The sequence below is a fragment of the Zalophus californianus genome, chromosome 12, assembly GCF_009762305.2.
Source record: "Zalophus californianus isolate mZalCal1 chromosome 12, mZalCal1.pri.v2, whole genome shotgun sequence".
NCBI lineage: Eukaryota > Metazoa > Chordata > Mammalia > Carnivora > Otariidae > Zalophus > Zalophus californianus.
Window position 1 is genome coordinate 4,856,610 of NC_045606.1, and position 17,497 is coordinate 4,874,106.

Consider the following 17,497-nt stretch of genomic DNA (forward strand, 5'->3'; position numbering starts at 1 on the left):
AAGTTATTTACATACATTTAAAGTGCCATTCCAATTCGTCACCTGCACATGCCTGGGGCCCGAGTCTCAACTCTGATGCCTCGATGGAGGAGCTCTTTGCACAGCCGCGATGTCTCAAGGTAAGGCATTCAGGTACCACACTTTGCCAACATCCTTGGCTTAACAAACTGCATCTGTAAATCTGAGCCCCCTGGAAACGCTGTCTCAGTGCAGAACACGGAGGTGAGTTTTGGGTTTTGACCTTCGGCTTACGTGTGTTCTTCAGAAGCACCACAAACCACACGGGGTGATGTGCTCACACCTTAACGTCTTGAGAGGCAGATGACTAACTGGGCACCTCAGAATTAGCCCTAAGGGATGCAGCCGCTCACGTGGTCACAGCTAGAGGGACACAGGACGACCGATTTAGCCTTTTCAACTCTGTCCAGCACACCTTCTGAGGACAGAAGGCTGACAAGTGAGTAGACTATGGATCAGCTCTGCAGTCTGTCTCGTTCTGGTTTTTGTTTGAAGGCACGGCCAACACCTACTTTCTAGATTACTGTCAGCGTGTGCCTTTGTTTGAAAGATTCCTTGGTTGTCTACTGAGATCATCTGCATCTGCTTTGGCCTCAGAGTATCATCTCCCCAAAACCTATCTGTACAATAGCAAGCGCTCCACCATAAACGGGTTCATGGCTGAGGCGGTGCGTACTGAATTTCCCTTTGAGATATGCCAAACGTCAGCAAGCAAAGGGGTGGAAGTCTTAGGGAACCTGTTTGCCTCTGTCACCCAGTGTTTCCCAAGCTCGTTTGGGGACTGGAGAACTTCGGTTCCTTAATGTGTGTAGAATCCCTCCTAACGTGCAAAATCAGTTCCATCCAGAGCATCTGAGCAGCTATTCGCATGTCTCCACAGTACTGTTTGCAGCCCCGATGGAAAGAAATCTCCAGAGCTGTGCTCACTGGCCCGCCCCTCACACCCAGGCTTTCTTCAGACAGGACTGGGTTTCTCCCACCGAACTTTCCTTCATGGAGCCACGCCAAGCATGGCCAGAAAAAAACAACCACCAGAGACTACCGCCATACAACGTAACACTATAGCCAGATGGAGGGTTGCGCTCACCTTCCAGCTCCTCGTCCAGTTCCTCAAGGGTTTTCTGGAACTGCCCGGTGAGAAACAGGTCTTCATCACCACTGGAGGTTATAGTGGCTTCAGGTCTAGCGAAGACCAGAGAGAAAGGAAGGGCATTCATTTCTCTTATTCTTTGTTTCTCTACTCTTTTCTGGAAGTACCCGAGGAAGGCACAACACACAGCCAAGTTCATGCAGTTCTGTACTCACGGGGTCCTGCTGGCCTCAGGGTTGCTGGGACACAGTCCAGGCGTGTGTGCATGCGTGTATGTGTGTGTGTGCATGCGCACGCATGTGTGACCGGTAGCAACAATTACAATAGCAGGGACAGTGATAACCGTCCCCCCAAGATTGGACCAAACACCTCCCAGGGAGGGCTGCCCCTGTCGTTCTGTTCCAGGTACAGCCTGCACACCCCAGGCTCCAGACACAGGGCTTCTGCACAAATTATCTTGTTATAACCCTTACAAGCAATTTTAAGGCAGGTAGTATTCTCGTTGTTTACAGATAGGAAACCAGGTGCGGAGAGACTAATGGATCCGCCCAAGGTCATGTGGGCTCCAAACCCTGGGGGGAGGGGGGCGGCCACGTCGTGTGTCCAGAGGCACACTGTGGCCCCCGCCACCTGGACATCTAGGAAGATGTCAACTCGCCTGCTGAGGGGAGCCGGAACTCGCCTTATTTGCGTCACGCGGACAATAGCATCCACAGGACGTCTAATGCCAAAACAATTTCAGTGCAGCCTTTGCAAGGGCTCTTGTCTCTGTTCTCACTGCATAGAGAACAGAGACATGTCGAGGGCAATTGTCTAGCTTCAGTGAAAGCTGAAGGTCTTTTCCGCTGATTGTTAAAATTGAGGACCAATTTCCATCCTTGCTACTCAAGCCCAGATAATGATGCATGAAATATGCTTTCCACAATCCTCACTTACGTAGCAGAGTTTGTGTTCTGATAAATGAGTCTTTCTTACTTGGTGGCTGTGTCCTTTTGGGAGCCAGGAAGCGGCTTCCAGATTAGTCTCAGCTAATGTCCTCTGACAAGCCAGACAAAAGGGGCTGGTTGTGTGTGCCTGTGGCCAATTAATGAGGACCAAACAGAGCAAAGGCTCCCTTTCCTACTGCTGTTGCTTGGACTGTAATTGGATGCATTTTCTTAAAGTTGTGGTTTTCTCTTTCATGGACCGTGATGGTTTAAGCACATTTAATTTACATAGTTAACAAAATATGTGGCAGAGAAAAAGGATGCATTTTCAGTTTTCGAAACTGAAAATGGTACTTTTATAATGCTTACTCTTCATTTGGGATGCTTAAAGCCCAGCTAAACAAAATTCTGCATGCACTTCTGCTTCAAAGTACTTGCTCTTACTTCAAAGCATGCTAAACCACATCGCTCTATGAGAACAGTGATATTAATGAGAGTTAAAAAGCAGTTTAAAGTAAAAATCCCACTAATGCTCTTGTTTTATAAATGTTAAACTAGAAACAAGTCATTGCAAGCTGATGAAATGCGGTGAAGCTGAGACCCTCACACTTGTTGCTACCGGAAAGGAATGGAAATGCACATCGAGAAACAAAAACATCGCTTTAACTTTGTAAGAACTTTGGTTCACGAGTCTCCTTTGGTAATTTGTCTTAAGAAAATGATCCTATAGCAAGCAAAACAGAAACACAACAATGTTTGTCGAATTTATGAGAGGAATTAAAAAATATCCAGCAACACTGCATGTTGATTTCAAAGGGTGCTAAAACCAGTCGATTTTGAACCTGGAGTCTATGTGGAGACGAAGATCAATACTTACAGCAGCATGTTATGTGAAGAAATCAAGACATATGCACAGGAGGAACATGATGATCTAGAAACAGCACACACCCATGGTCAAGGGCGGTAGAAATTTAGACAACCACCACCAACCACTGGGATTTGTTGAAATAAATGAACTACAGAGAGTATTTTATCCTTTTTGTCTTGACGTATGCTCGTTTTGGTACAAAATAGCTTGAAGGATAGGCAATTTTTTATATATTTTAAAAGATTTTATTTATTAGGGAGAGAGACAGCAGGGAGAGAGAGAATCCCAAGCGTACTCCACACTGAGTGCGGAGCCCGATGTGGGGCTCGATTCCACGACACTGAGATCATGACCTGAGCTGAAATCAAGAGTTGGACACTTAATGGACTGAGCCACCCAGGCCCCCCTGATAGGCAATATTTTAAATGGCAAAATTTTAAAATAATCCTTTGGGCCCTTCAGACCATGAATGAGAACTCTTTTTTTGCAAAGTAGTTTACATTTTTGTGATACAATGCATGATTTGCACAGTCCATTATGTTTACAATTTTATTTTGTTATCAGTGCTTACCAATCCCAGTGAGTAGCTGTCAGCCTGACGACCATAGAGGGTGGCAGAGACAAGGTCTTCACCATCTTCCTCAGGGCCAGGCCCCAGCCTGAGCTGCCCCCTAAAAAGCCATCAGTAGCCAAACCCCAAGGGCTTGGGGCTCCTCAGTTGTTCCCTATCTTTCCACAGTCCAAGCCTTCTTGCTGAAGTCTGGGGACCCTACACTGAGTGCAATCCCTCCTGCTTCTGCTCTCTTGCGCCCCCTTTCCTCTGCCTGCTTCAGCGACCCCGCACACCCGGATGCTGTCACTCAGTCCCATTCCACCTCTACCCGCCTTGCACCTCACATGGCCCTCTGACCAGATTCTCCGATGTGGGCCTGGTTTGTTGGGGCCCTGCCTGCCCAAGGGGACAGAGTGGACACATGATGGGAGCCTCCAGCCTGGGAGGGAGGGTCTGTCCAGGGTCCTTGGCTGGGCTGTTGTTCCCAAGGCTGCTGACCCACTTGGGCCCCTGCAGCTGACTCCTCTCATGATACAATGCAGAGGGGTCCCTGTGCTCTGGGCCCTGGGCTCCTCGCCAATGGATTTTTTGGCAAAAGTCAAAGCTAACATCAACGTATCTATTTTGCTGGGCAACGTAAAATTTCACGGGGGAGAGATTTAGCGATATCTGCTTTTCCTTCCTCATCCACCGCTATCTACTTGCCCCCAAAGGGTTAGCCATGGATTGTGACTATTCCTCTGTCCCTGCAAAAACCAGTCCGAAGCACTTCGTCCCTGAGCTTGGAGGCCAGCATTCTGTGGGCTTAGCAGGAGAGCCCACGATGTGTCCCTGGAATCGATAGCTGGCAAGAAGCGTCCGCTTCTTTGTAGCTGAAAGTAAACGCGCACAGATGTTCCTCTCCCGGGCACCTTCCGCACCCCCAACGTACACCCCAGTCTTCAGATAGGTTTCATGTTGACAGTCTGTTTTGGCCTAAGACCAAGAAAAACGAAGAGCAAACAAACACAGCGCGGACATTCTGATACCGGGTTGTACACGCTGAATAAACATGACCAGCAGCATTTTCTCACACCGAGTGTGGCCGCAGAGAACACAGCTTGCAGCCACTGCTGTGTCTGGCGTGAGGGATGCAGGGCAGGGGGCGAGGGCATCAGGGTGACCGAGCCCCCCATCTGGCCCATGGCATGGCCTCACCAGCTTCTAGTGAAAGGACACTTGGGAGCAGTCGTGTCAAATCAGCCCTCGGATAAATAGGTTTTGGTTTTTTGTTGTCATTTTATATGACAAAGAGTAAAAGAGCATGGGCTGATTCTGATCCATTCAGGCCTGTGAGGTCATTTCTCTCTCTCTCTCTCTTTTCTAAGATTTTATTTATTTATTTGAGATAGAGAGAGAAAGCAGGAGCAGGGGGAGGGCCAGAGGGAGAGGGAGAAGCAGACTCCCCGCTGAGTAGGGAGCCTGACACGGGGCTCAATCCCAGGACCCTGAGACCATGACCTGAGCCGAAGGCAGACGCTTAACCGACTGAGCCACCCACGCGCCCCGGTCATTTCTCTTTTTGATGTAGCTAAAAGAGTTTTCTTTAAGTAATTTATCCAACAGCAGAATAAAAAAAAAAAAAAAAGTGTGAGGGGAAAATAAAATGTCCCTTTCAGGTAGTGATTCAATTTGCTGATGACAACCAAACCGACTCATGCATTTTCAAAACAGTTACTCGATCAACGAAAGAAAAGAAGCTTGGGAAAATCTACAGTTGATGACAGTCATATGTGCTCAACTTCCCAGCCCATTTACAAGCGCTCCTGTTTTTACAGAGCCTCAGAGTTCTAGAATCATCGTGTCCCCTGAAAATAGAATAGGAGCCACACGTGTAATTTAAAATCTCGTGGTCAAAAAAAAAAAAAAGAAAAATAGGTGAGATTAATTTTAATTAAGTACTTTATTTGACTTCACTTTTATTACACCTTAATTAGTATACTTGATTTAACCCAATACTTAAGCCACATTATTATCATCATTATGTATCATCATGTAATTAATATGAAGAGCTCTTTTCTTCACCCCAAAGTCTGTGTCTTCTACACTCACAGCACATCTGCATTTGGGTCAGCCGCCTGGCAAGGGCTCAGCCGCCAAACATGGCCAGAGCTCCTGTATGGAGCAACACAGTTCTGCAAGATCTGGCATGCTGGGTCTGTATGTATGCATGTATGTATTTTTGGAGTGGTTTTTAAACGCTCCTTTGCAAACATAGTTACAAAGTATCTGGGTTCTAGGATGTATTAAGTGTTTCTAAGTGCTCTCGGGTCACAAAGTTCTAGGGTTCTAGAAGGTGGGAGATGCTTCTAAGCGCTGCTGGTCACAGAGTTGCTGAGGTTGCAGAGTCCTGGGACCCCCCCCCCCCCCGAGTCCGGCACCAGCCAGTGGAAAGGCATGACCCCGTCTCTTCCAGCCCCTCTGCTGCACCACACACCCTCAGTTCCTCGACGTGACCAGAAACTCATGCCCTACAGGGTCCCACAGGTCTCACTGCTAATGTCCTCATGCCTACCACCTGCTGTCAACCGGGGCTGAGACGGACTTGGGGACGGCAGAGGATGGGGGGTGAGGGGCCATGGCAGGCAAGACCGGGGGGCTCCCTTCTCCTGAAGCTGCACCTTCTTTCCTTTGTGGCTCTAACCCTGCTTTCAGTGGGGCCCTACCATTAACGAACACAGCCCGAAACCCACTTATCCAACCTCTCATCTATTCTGCCTGGATGTTTCCCAAAGGCACCCCGGAATTTAGAGTCCCACGATGTTGATACTCTGACAGATACACTGTCTGATTACAGCAAGACTGTCTTCGGGATTCATAGGCTTAGAAATAACACACTGTGACGCCCCCTCGGGTGGGTAGGAGGCAAAGTCCTCTCTGTTTTCTCCCCTTATCACACACAAATGTACATAGACACATTTAGTTTCTTTCTGAAGGCGCTATGAAGTTTAAAGAGGCGGGTGATCAGAGATAGATACAAAGCATACAAATCAACAACTAACAACACCAGCTGTCAGTTTTTGAAGGCTGCCAACATGTCAGGCACTATTCTAAGGGGGAGAGGTCCTCCATCTCTCCGCGTACTAAGGAATTCGATACGCAGTCAGGTCGCTGGCCCAAGAGCGTAGTCGCCACCAATGAGCAGACATGACCCCAGGCAGTCTTGATTCAGGACTTTTTACTCCTCTCGTGGACTTGTTCTTTAAGTTTGAGGAATGTTGGCCCAGGCCATACACCAACGGGAGATGCATCTGGGAGGAGATGCTTAAACAAATGTAGGTCCCAGTGGAATGACTCCTGCCCTGGGTGGAGCTGCACACGGGGCCACTCTCAGGTGTCCCCAAAATAAGGGGCGCCCATCACCTGTGCATCTGTGCTGTTCCTGTGCTCTTGGGCTGAATTCTTCCCTGAGCTTGTTCACTGGCTGCGCTAAGTTTAGAGGAAAATGCTGGGAATGTGTTGTCCCAAGTTTGCGTTGAGCTCACAGACTTATTTTGCAACAGAAGATGATAATTGGATCCAACCGAACGACTTGATGGAAAACATATCATTTGCAGATCACAGAGCACAAACGGTATTCCAATTATTACCAAGCACTCACATTTGCTCTTTTTAGAAAACTGGTTATTTATTCTTTAATTCAAAACCCTGGCTCGCAGGGCATTCGGGGGAGCCCAGCCAATGGGGTCACTGAAGAGGTGGTGGCCATAGCAGCCCGAGCGGAGCCTCTAAATCAACTGCAGGGGACAGAGCCGTTGAACTTTGCCACTGGGCTGAATAGTTTCAGAAGGATGCCTTCAGCTGAGGCCAACCCGCCAGGAGCCCTGGAGGAAATCGCACTTGGCCTCCAATTTGTCAGTGTGGGCCCTGAGGCAACCCTAGCCAAAGTTGTTCAGATGGCTTTGATGTCTACAGGGTGCAGAGAAAGGAGAAATAGCCAAGCAAACAGGGACCTAACTCCGCAGGGCTTACAAACTTGGGTCTTCTCACTCAGGTCACAGAGGGTTTTGCGCTGTTCCCACCAGTACTCCGTGAATACCTGAGTAACAGAAGGCTGGCAAAAGGATAGGGTCCTCCGGCAAAGCAGAAAACCACAAACGCTCCCTTTCTTCCTGGGGACTGGCCCCAGAGTGCAGATGCTACAAGCTGATGATGTGGGGGTTGGCTGAGAGTGTGAGGGACGGCTTTGCCACCTCTCAGAATGCACCCCCAGCCAGAGGGAGGGTGCCTTCTGCTTTGCCCTAGCCTCCAGGGCCTGGCCTTCAGAGGATGGACTGGTCTCACGGCCACGGTCATGCCCCCATCATTGCTGTTGGCCACACAAGAAGAACATCCTTTCTTACCACAGAAACTAGGTATCAGAATCCCACAGGGCAGAGCCAGGAGGGTGGATCTGGGGACCAGCAGTCGGCACTGAGAACAGGGGTGCCATCTCCTTGGAGAAGAGGTGAGGTACGTGCTTCAGGGGCACATACAAAGTGCTGAGTGAGTGCTGGTGCCAGGCCTGTGTTTGCCCTGCCTGCCCCCCTCCCCCTACCCCGGGGGTGCAGAATGTCAGGAAACCTGCTCTACCTTACTGTTTCTCTCAAACCCTGTTGAACGCAGGATGCTCCTGTGCAGTGTTCTGAAATGGGTCTTCTGTCCAAGAGGCTGAGCTCAAGGCCACAGCTCTGTGAACAGAGGTGGGTTCTGCTCTCACACAATTTCAGCTTGATCCGGGGCTGCCAACCCCCCAACCTGGGTTCTCATCCCACTGAACTTGACCACGGGCTGAAATTGGCCTGGCTCACCCGAGTTCTGCAGACTGGACCTCTGGCCCAGTCCCTGTGGCTCCCCTACCCCTGGGTCTGGCCCCACCTTATCCTGCCCCCTCTGGCCTTCCCTGCCTTTTGCCGCTCATGCATGCTCTCGGCGTGCCCACGGCTGCAGACAGGACCACAGAGTGCACCGGGACGCACCACGTTCATCCAGCGAGATGTATTCTCTCCATACCCATGCAACACAAGTGAGTACTTGTAAGGGCTTTCGGCAGGACAGTGTGGGATGATGGAATGCGCAGAACAGCATTTCAAAAACTGCTTAACAGAGCCTTATCCCAAGGAACATTTGGAGGCAGAACAGAGGGGGGCTATTGAAACAGGCTGCTTTCCTGCAGAATTTGGAAGAGACTTTCATGTTTCACGAAGAGGAAGCTAGAAGGAGTCCCCACACATATCTGTGAAGATATTTTTCAAGAGCTCTCTCACCGGAGAAACCTGAGCAACTACGATATTCCAAAGCTGGAAAAGAAGCAGGCAGAGGAGGAAGGGCCAGGGTGCCCCTTAATAGTCAGTGCAGTGTACATCTGGGAGCGGGTCCCGCCCAGCATGCAGATGTGTTTGGTTTGGCTCTGAATGTCTGACTTGATTGCCAACATTTAAAACTTGGGAGACCTCACATAAAAATTTGGATTTCTGGCTTCTCTTAAAAGCCGGCCATGCTGGGTGTGCGATCCCTCCGGGTTAAGTCTGGAGGGAGGGTGCAAGGCTGCTTTCTCGAGAGAAGACTGAGCTTTTGGGGCTGCCCTCTGTGGCCGCTCACCCTCATTATCTGCCTGGCCCCTGTGAGCCTTTGAGTTGGCAACCCCAGCTTTCTACCAGCTTCTCCGTCACCCCGAGCTTGATGGAAAATCATATTGGAAATAAACATGTGATACACCACACCACAGTCTCTGAGTCAGTCCTACTTGTCAGCGGAGAGCACTCCAGCAAAAGAAACTTCTCAGGTGCTCCCAGACTCAATACAGATGTCGGGGGCATTGACCTATGTACAATGGCAAGCATTTCTCTGACTCCAGCAGGATGTCCAAGAATTCAACTCATTTCTGACCCTATGGACCCAGAGACACCATCCGACCCATAGGTCGGAGGGCTCAGTCCCACCTGGCTGCTCCCCACCCCCACACTTGAGACCCCAGCCTCCTGTTTCTGACCACCGACCACTACAGAACAGAGGATCCAACACCTTCCTCCTCAGGTTCAATTAATTTGCCAGGATGACTCACAGAACTCAGAGAAAGGCTTGGGTTGACCAGGTTCTTAAAGGACATCGGAAGGGATAAGAATCAATAGCCAGAAAAAGAGGTGCATAAGGAGAGGTGCGGGCAGGGTCTCCATGCTTCTCCAGCCAGAAGCCACTCTCCCCAACCTGCTCGTGCTCACCAACCCAGAAGCTCTCCAATGCAGTCCTTTGGGGGTTTTATGGAGGCTTCATAGCATCATCATGTTTGACTAAGTCCCTGGCCATTGGCTGTTTTTACCTCCAGCCCTTCTTCCCTCCCAGGATGGTCAGGGAGGGGAGCTGAAAGTTCTCCCTTTTAGTCACTTCGTTGGCTCCCTTGGCAACCAGCCCCCACCCAAGGGTGCTTTCCAAAAGGCATCTCATTAACATAACAAAAGACCTTTATCATTCTCAACACTCCGGAAATTCCAAGGTTTTTGGGAGCTCTGAGCCAGAAACTGTGGATGAAGACCAATATTTATGAGGCATATGTTTTGGTCTTTTGAGTGACCAAATAGGTATTTCTTATGAATCACAATATCGCACTAACTATGGTCATTCCATGAAAAGTCCTAGGCAGAGGGGGATCCCAACTCTGTGACAGACAGTGGAATAGCACAGACAGGGCTGGGGGGCTCAGAGGCTATCTTCATCCTTGTTAGACTGCTGGGCTGTTGGAAGCCCAGAGAATTCTGGGTGCCTCATTTCCTAAACTAAGAGTAGTAACTTTGACAATGTATCCTATTTGATACACAGGCAATGTGTACTGAGCCACGCACACTGGGCATTTATAGGCTTACCACACCTCTGAGAGGTAGGAGGCATCATCTGTGCATGCATAAGCAAATGCACAAGGCTCTGCAAAGTCATGGGGACTCGCAAAGACTAGGCAACTACTTAGTGCTGGGGGACCCACTGTGGGTCGGTCAGAGCCCCCTCGCTCCCCGCCTTGCTACTCTCAAATTCCATGGCACCCCAGAGAATCGGGCAGAAAAACATGCCCTACTCCCTGCTGGGATAAAGCATCAAATTCCAAAGACTCCCATGATTATCCTGGCTGTGGCCACAGGCAACATTAACTCTCATATTTGGATAGAAGTCAGCAAGATTTTACATCAGCGGTCAATGCCAGCAAAGCAAACGATGACTAACATGAGCATCCCGAGGGGCCAGAATTAAAAATGTCTGATTAGCTTCAGATGTAGAGCTCGGGGTGTGCAATCTCCATTCAAACTCACAGAACAGACCTGGGGATTACTGTAGAAAGTGATTTTTTTTTTTAATGTTTCATGGATGAAGAAGGAAATACCATAATTTTTTCTCGGCTCTCATAGATGCAAACAGCACAGGCTAACAGACCTTGTGTGTGTGTGTGGGGGGGGGGAGCAACTGGTACTATCTAATTTCCTGTCAAATGAAAATACAAACTTGGTCTTGAAATGGTCCGTAAGATTGACGAGTTATACGTTAAAATTATTAGAGTGTAATTAACAAATGGGCATATGCTCATGATAAATCCTTAGGTAAAAATAAATCAAAATAAATTATTACTGACACTACAGTTACATTAACCAGGTAAAGATTTGTGTGTTCATATGGACAAAGTAGGAACAAAACATGAAAAACACAAAGGCATTCATTTGTTTTGGTGATCGACGCGCGAATTTGTTGGGATCATTCTACTTTTGTTACTATTTCCATAACAGTGTGTGTGTGACTAGTTCTTAAAATTATTTAAAGGGTGAAGAAAAAAACTGATGGGCTGCAGAGAATTAAGCTTCTTCTTAGAAGAACGAAGAAAGGGACAACAGCAGTGTGCTGCTGGGACAATGTCAGACGGATAAGCCAGTGGTATGGAACAGACCGCCGGGGGCACGTACATAGTCCAAAGTGGAGTTAGGAGTCAGTGGGAAAAAATAGATTTTCTTCTTCACATTACACCCGAAACTAAACCCAGGTAGTTGAGAAGCCCAAATGTGAGAAAACAACACTAAACTTTTATAAGAAATTCAGATAATCTTTAGTCCTTCAGGGTAGGAGAAGGGTCTCTTAAATATGCAAAGACTATACACATTCAGGAGAAAAGGGACACATTTAAGAACATTAAAATTAAAAAGCCATTTTTATGCAACAAGAGAAAACAAAGCTACATTCAAGGCATAGTCGTAAAGACTGTGTGTAGTAAAGAACTGATTTACAGATTAAGAAGAAATTAATGAATTTTTTTTTTAAAAAGTAACATCCCAGTTTTTTTTTGTTGTTGTTGTTTGTTTGTTTTTTAAGGTCTGTGGTGGTGCCTGGGTGGCTCATGCTGTTACGCGTCCGATTCTTGATTTTGGCGCAGGTCATGATCTCAGGGGCGTAGGACCAAGCCCTGAGTCAGACTCCGTGCTGGGTGTGGGGCCTGCTTCAGACTGTCTCTCTGCCTCTCCCTCTGTCCCTCTCCCCACTCTTGCGCGCTCTCTCTCAACAAAAAATTTAAAAAGTATTTTTAAAAAGGGCAGTCTCTAGAAAGGCAAGTCATGCAAGAAGAAAATCAAAGTGTTAATGCACATTGGACAAGATGCTCATTCTTACTAATCAGAACACTGTGAATTAAAAAGCACGTGGCATGCCATTGGACACCCGTACGAGTGGAAAAGTAGGGGTGTTCTGATGGCAGGTGTTGGTGCAGGTGTGGATGGCAGGCCGTTAGAGACCACTGGAGGGCCTGTAGACCAGCCAATCATTTTGGAGAGCAATTTGCCAACAGTCCATAGTTGGGGATGAGTTTTTCTGAATGTCTAATAATTTCTCCTCTAGAAAGCTCTCTATGTGTAAACAGAGACATATGTCCAACTTCCTCATTGTTTCTAGTGGTGTGGAAAACCAGAATGACCTAAGTGCTCATTAATTAAAAAGCAGAAAAATAAATGAACTCACAAGACATGTATCATCATGGATCGATCTTGAAAACACGATTTTGAGCAAAAAAGGACGCTGAGCCTATGGTGTCGTTTACATAAAAGGAAAAACTAACAAAGCGAATCTTTAGGTATTACTTATAAACACCTACCTGTCTACAAAGGCCCTGAAGACATGGTTGTGGATAGTGAACCCCCACATCGGGGAGTGGCAACTTTGGAGGACACCTGCCATGGCGTCGGTTGAGTCACCGTGAACAGAAGACCTTCCTCCCGAGGCTAGGATGGGGCCTCCCTCGCCAGCTGTCCCCTGACTCACCTTGGATGCCAGTTCCCAGAGCTGTTCCTCTCCCAGGTGGGGCTCTTGTGGGGACCCAGTTCCGGGGTTCCAGCCAGGTCCTGGTCACTGCCGTCTTCCTGGTCTGTGGCCCACTTATCTTTGGATTTCATGCTGTCGTGTTGGGAATCCAGGGAGATGATGTCTGAGGGGGAGCTCACCACTCCAGAGTCTTCAGTTGTGTCTTCTGATACGAAACAGCTGCTGACAGACACGGTCTCCTCGGCCTCACACAGGACCGGCGGGACCCTGTCCGTGCCGCAGGGACTGCTGGGGCCCAGGGGCAGGCTCACTGGACAAGACACGGCAAGGACAAGTCAGCCAGCACGTTTCTACACCAACCCGCCTGACTCACCTGGAAGCTGGAATCCAGGGCGCCAGGAATCAAGCAAGACCCGTGCCAACGCAATGGCTCCCTCCAGAAATATTTTAACTCGGAGGGAGCTGTAGGCATATATGTGATCGAGAGCAAAACTTTCCCTCAAAAATCACATTACAGATCAGCCTTTTGGATTTTTATCCTGCATCTGACTATGGGCAAGCACATTTAAAAATTCATACGAATGACGTGGTGGATGCAATTCTTTCCAGCCTGACCCTTGGTTTCATTGAAGTTGTTTTAAAATGAGTTCTTTAAAAAAAATAATCGTTTCCAAATATAAACAGACTTAGGAATAGCTAATACTGTTTGGGAACTTCTGACAAATGTTCGATACAAACATCCGGAATCTGATCTAAAGTATTAATGGCACTCTTTGTCAGCATCTGGCTCCCCCTTCATTTTTATTTTATTTATTTCCCCCCCCTTCATTTTTACATGCGAGACAGGGAGATCTGGTCCAAAGAAGAGGTGATCTTGGAGGATCACCTCCAAGAAAAATGAAAAAGAACCAGAACAAAAGTGTGTTTGGTGGAGGTCCTCTGGCCCCCTGAGCTCTTAAGTGAGCTTTACCGCAGCCAAAAGAATGAGATGCAGAGATTTGCACGGATCAGAGCCAGAGTTCCAACATACTTAAGTACGAATGATGGGGGAACACTGTAGCCATTTGGCACACCTACCAAGCGAACTCTTCAGGGATAGATACATTAAGCGTGTAAGTAGAGTGAGCTTCCAGTTTCTCTGAGGTCACGGAACGCTCCATGCCCGGGAGAAGGACATGAGTACGCGACTCTGGACCGGCTGCGTAGCAGGGCTGTCTTCCTTTAATTTAATGCAGAAACGGATTTTAAACTTCAGTATCTCAGCCCTGGTGGGCCGGGAAGGAAGGACTATGTTGTGTTGGAGTTTCAGTGTATTTTGTTTATTTATTTAGTATTAAAAAAATTTTTTTTTTTTTAATTTTTTATTTTGCTTCAGAACCATTCCTCCAATACATAGCTGCTGGATGCCTAATGTGAATACTGGCCATTGGCGTCCCCGGTGCTCACTGCACATAATCACGCCCTGAGAGTCAAGTGCCAGCATCCCTGTCCTCAACCTCAGCCACGGCTTCATCAGGACAGCAGGCTGGCAACATAGAATTAACGAGCCCAAAAGAGCGCCAAGGAGACCATTCCTTCAGGGGTTGGCTTATTTGAGATCCCAAACAATAAATGAAACAAAAGAACAAAAATTAAAACAAACCAAACAAAACAGACATTTCCCAACCGAGCTCAAAAGTAAAGAGGGGAACACAAAGGAGGAATTGTTTAGAGAAGCAGCAGAAATGCACAAGGCAATGTGTCCGAATGCAGTGAACGCTTTTAACAATGCCCGCCTTCCTGCGGCGTTCTTCCAAGCCTCTGTGGCCAGGCTCTTAATGAGAGGGTGGATGTGGAGAAGAAACGCTGCCTTCGGACCAGTCCAGCCAGACCTTTCCTGCCGGGGGTTTGCTGATGAGCTGTCGCACCTCGGACGCCTGCCGGCCGCGCTGCCCACACGGCCGGAGACTCCACCCCATCGTGTCATTCTGGGGACCCCACTCAGAGGGGCTCCACCGCACAGCCATCAACAGCAGCCCAGATGGCCAAGCCAGACCCCTGTTTCCTGCCTTCCCTTTTGTCACTGTCGCTGAGCAAGTAGGTCAGTTAAATTCACACTTTCTCTTCTATGTGGTGTAGGACACGGTGAACGAGCATAAAGGATTCAGGTCACAAAGACCTGCATTCGAATCCCAGCAGAGCAGCTGAATGGTGGTCAGGGCAGGGGTCTGGGCCCCTCGGTCTCAGTTTTGTCTGGGAGGTGGGCTCATGGGCCACCATAGGACTATGGGGAGGGCTCAATGTGATGCCCGTCCAAGGTGCGATGGCCCTGGTGTGTCTCCACTGCTGGGGGTGTGGGGTGCGTGTGCCAAGATGGGAAGGGCCCTGTGATCGGACCTGGGACACAGATTTCCAGTCCAAGAGTCTCGGTAATCTGGGGACACATGGTTTTTGAGGGGACAGACACATACACAGAGACCGACGGTGCCATATGCTAAAACCAACTCTAGGTGCCTTTGCACAGGTCAAGTGGGTCTGGCTGGTCAGAAGGAGGGGTCAACACACAGCAGGTACCAAATAGGGGCTCCGTCCAGCTGTGGCCCCCTTCTGCCCACCCCAGCAGTCACCTCTCGAGTGTGAAGTAACCGCACGGGGTCTGCTCCCTGAAGCCGACCTCTCCACGGGTCCCACCTGCGGCTCGGGCGTTCTCCTGACACACACAAGCCCTGGAAACTCAGAGTTCATCGCTGGTGGATGGGGGGCTCCAAGCCCACCCCAGCCCCTTTCTCTCCAGTTATGAGATCCAGAATGCCCGTCTGGGCTTCCTCTATATCCTTCAGAAGTTTTGAGGAAAAAAAAAAGTTGAAAGTCACTGTTCTAAATTAAGCCAACTGCAAACCTAAATTGACAATGTGTGAGAAATCTATATTGAGCCTTTACGTGTGAAACCGTTTTCACAATATACAGTAAAGACTGCAGTTACCGGAGCTCCCGTCTTGCCCAGGCGAGCCCTCCACTTCTCATGGATCGCCTTCCAGGGCCTGGGTAACTGCATCCTTGAACCCACTGGACAGGTGTTCAGTGAGGGGCCCCCCAACATGCACCGCGTGGGGGGCCAGGGAGCTGGTGCTGGGCAGGAGCGGGTAAAGGCGCCCTGCTCTCAGGAGGGGGGTCATACAGGCATCAGGAGGACGGGTGCATAAATGCTCGGGGAGAAGGAACAGGAGCAATGCCCCGGGCAGCGGGTGGTGAGGACGTGTGGGTGAGGACGGGACGACAGAACGACAGCAGTGACGGGGGCACCCAGCCCGGGGGACAGGCCAAGGAGAGAGCAGCACGTGCAAGGGCTCAGACTCGTGTGAGCGACTTCCTGCCACCCTTCTGGGGTAGCTGTCAAAGATGGCACCGATCTGGAGATGGGAAGGAACATTCCCGGGAGGCTCCAACCTGGCTCAGTGCATTTTTCACGTCTGTCTGCAGTCAGCTCTGTCAGTCTGAGACTCTTTGCTTGGAATCAGATACCCCCACCTCACTCACCCTGCCCCGACTTCACGTCTTTTCCTCCGCTGGGCTGGTTCCTGCTATTAACCCTGTGAGCTGTGACACGTTTTGACAATTTCTGAATAAGATGATGGTGCGGGAGACTTGTTTCTTCTTTATCGATAAACAGAAGCCCCGAACATAAAAGCTTGGGGCTGCTTTGGCTGTCATGAGATTGGGGCCCTCGAGATCCTTCTGTGCGCCCCTCACCTCCCTCACTTAGCCCCTGGTCCAGTGAAGCCAGTGCTTCAGGGACCCCAGCCTGAAATCCAGGGGCAGCTGGATTAAGGCTGGATTAAGAGCCTGAATCCTACACTGAGGTCCAAGTTCTCTTGGAACAGCCTTTCCTCTTTCTGTAAAATAAGGGGGTTCTGATGAGCTCTAAAATCCATTCTGGACACAGAATACTATCATTCTCTGAAATCCCAAATCAAAATGTAAGATGCAAACAGTCTTCGGACAACTGACGGGTGACGGACTAGGAATCGTAAAAGGAATACAACAATGTCGACATCCCTTCGGCTATCTTCTGTTGGCCCTAAAAGTGTAGCTCATGAGTTTTGACTTAATTAGTTCGCTGGCAGGTTTGCTCTTCTCTTAAGGCGTGAACAACCTTTTGGAGCTAAAAAGTTATCACGGCAGGATTTTGGCAAATGTGAAGAACACACTTAATTTGTTGCCTAATACCAATTCTCTTCCAAATTAATAGCCATAGAACCCGAATAAGGAATACTAACCGCTTCATTGTCCTCCACCTAAATTTTATAATCCCATGGTTCAAATGCCATTCGATCTAAATGAGAGCTCCAGGAAATTTCTCTAGCTCAGATGTAAGGAAGAAAATGCTAACTGAAGGCTCCCAATTCCTCAAGGTGAACACTATCGTGTTCTGTTCAATACTAGTTTCATTGAGTGTTTCTGTTACAAAGTCACCAAAGAAAATGTTAAACACTCAATATAAGGATCTCCCAAGGACTTTTGTAACAGATTAATTTTTGAGTGATTTTATTGAAGGCAAATGAAAGATCATGTATCCTATGATTTTGCTCACTTGCTGGTCATTACCAAGGGAGACTTCCCAAGGGTCATTTCCACCGCATTGACATGGACCAGAGAAAATGTCTCACAGAAAGGATTCTTCCCCATCTCACATTGACGCCTATGGTTTCTGCACACCATCCATAGCCAATAAGTGATGCTCATCCTTCATCTCCATCTACTGT

The 17,497-nt window shown here is 48.6% G+C and overlaps 1 protein-coding gene across 7 annotated transcripts in view; it reads right to left on the minus strand.

Moving 5' to 3' along the window:
* COBL (cordon-bleu WH2 repeat protein) overlaps nt 1-17,497 on the minus strand; it is a 277,937-nt gene that overhangs the window by 17,103 nt on the left and 243,337 nt on the right. For all 7 annotated transcript variants that reach the window (XM_027573901.2, XM_027573897.2, XM_035723297.1 and 4 more), the window contains 2 exons: nt 12,756-13,065; nt 1,106-1,200 (listed from right to left, as the gene is read on the minus strand). In XM_027573901.2, coding sequence (XP_027429702.2) covers nt 1,106-1,200; nt 12,756-13,065 — 405 coding nt within the window. The remainder of the gene's footprint in view (nt 1-1,105; nt 1,201-12,755; nt 13,066-17,497) is intronic.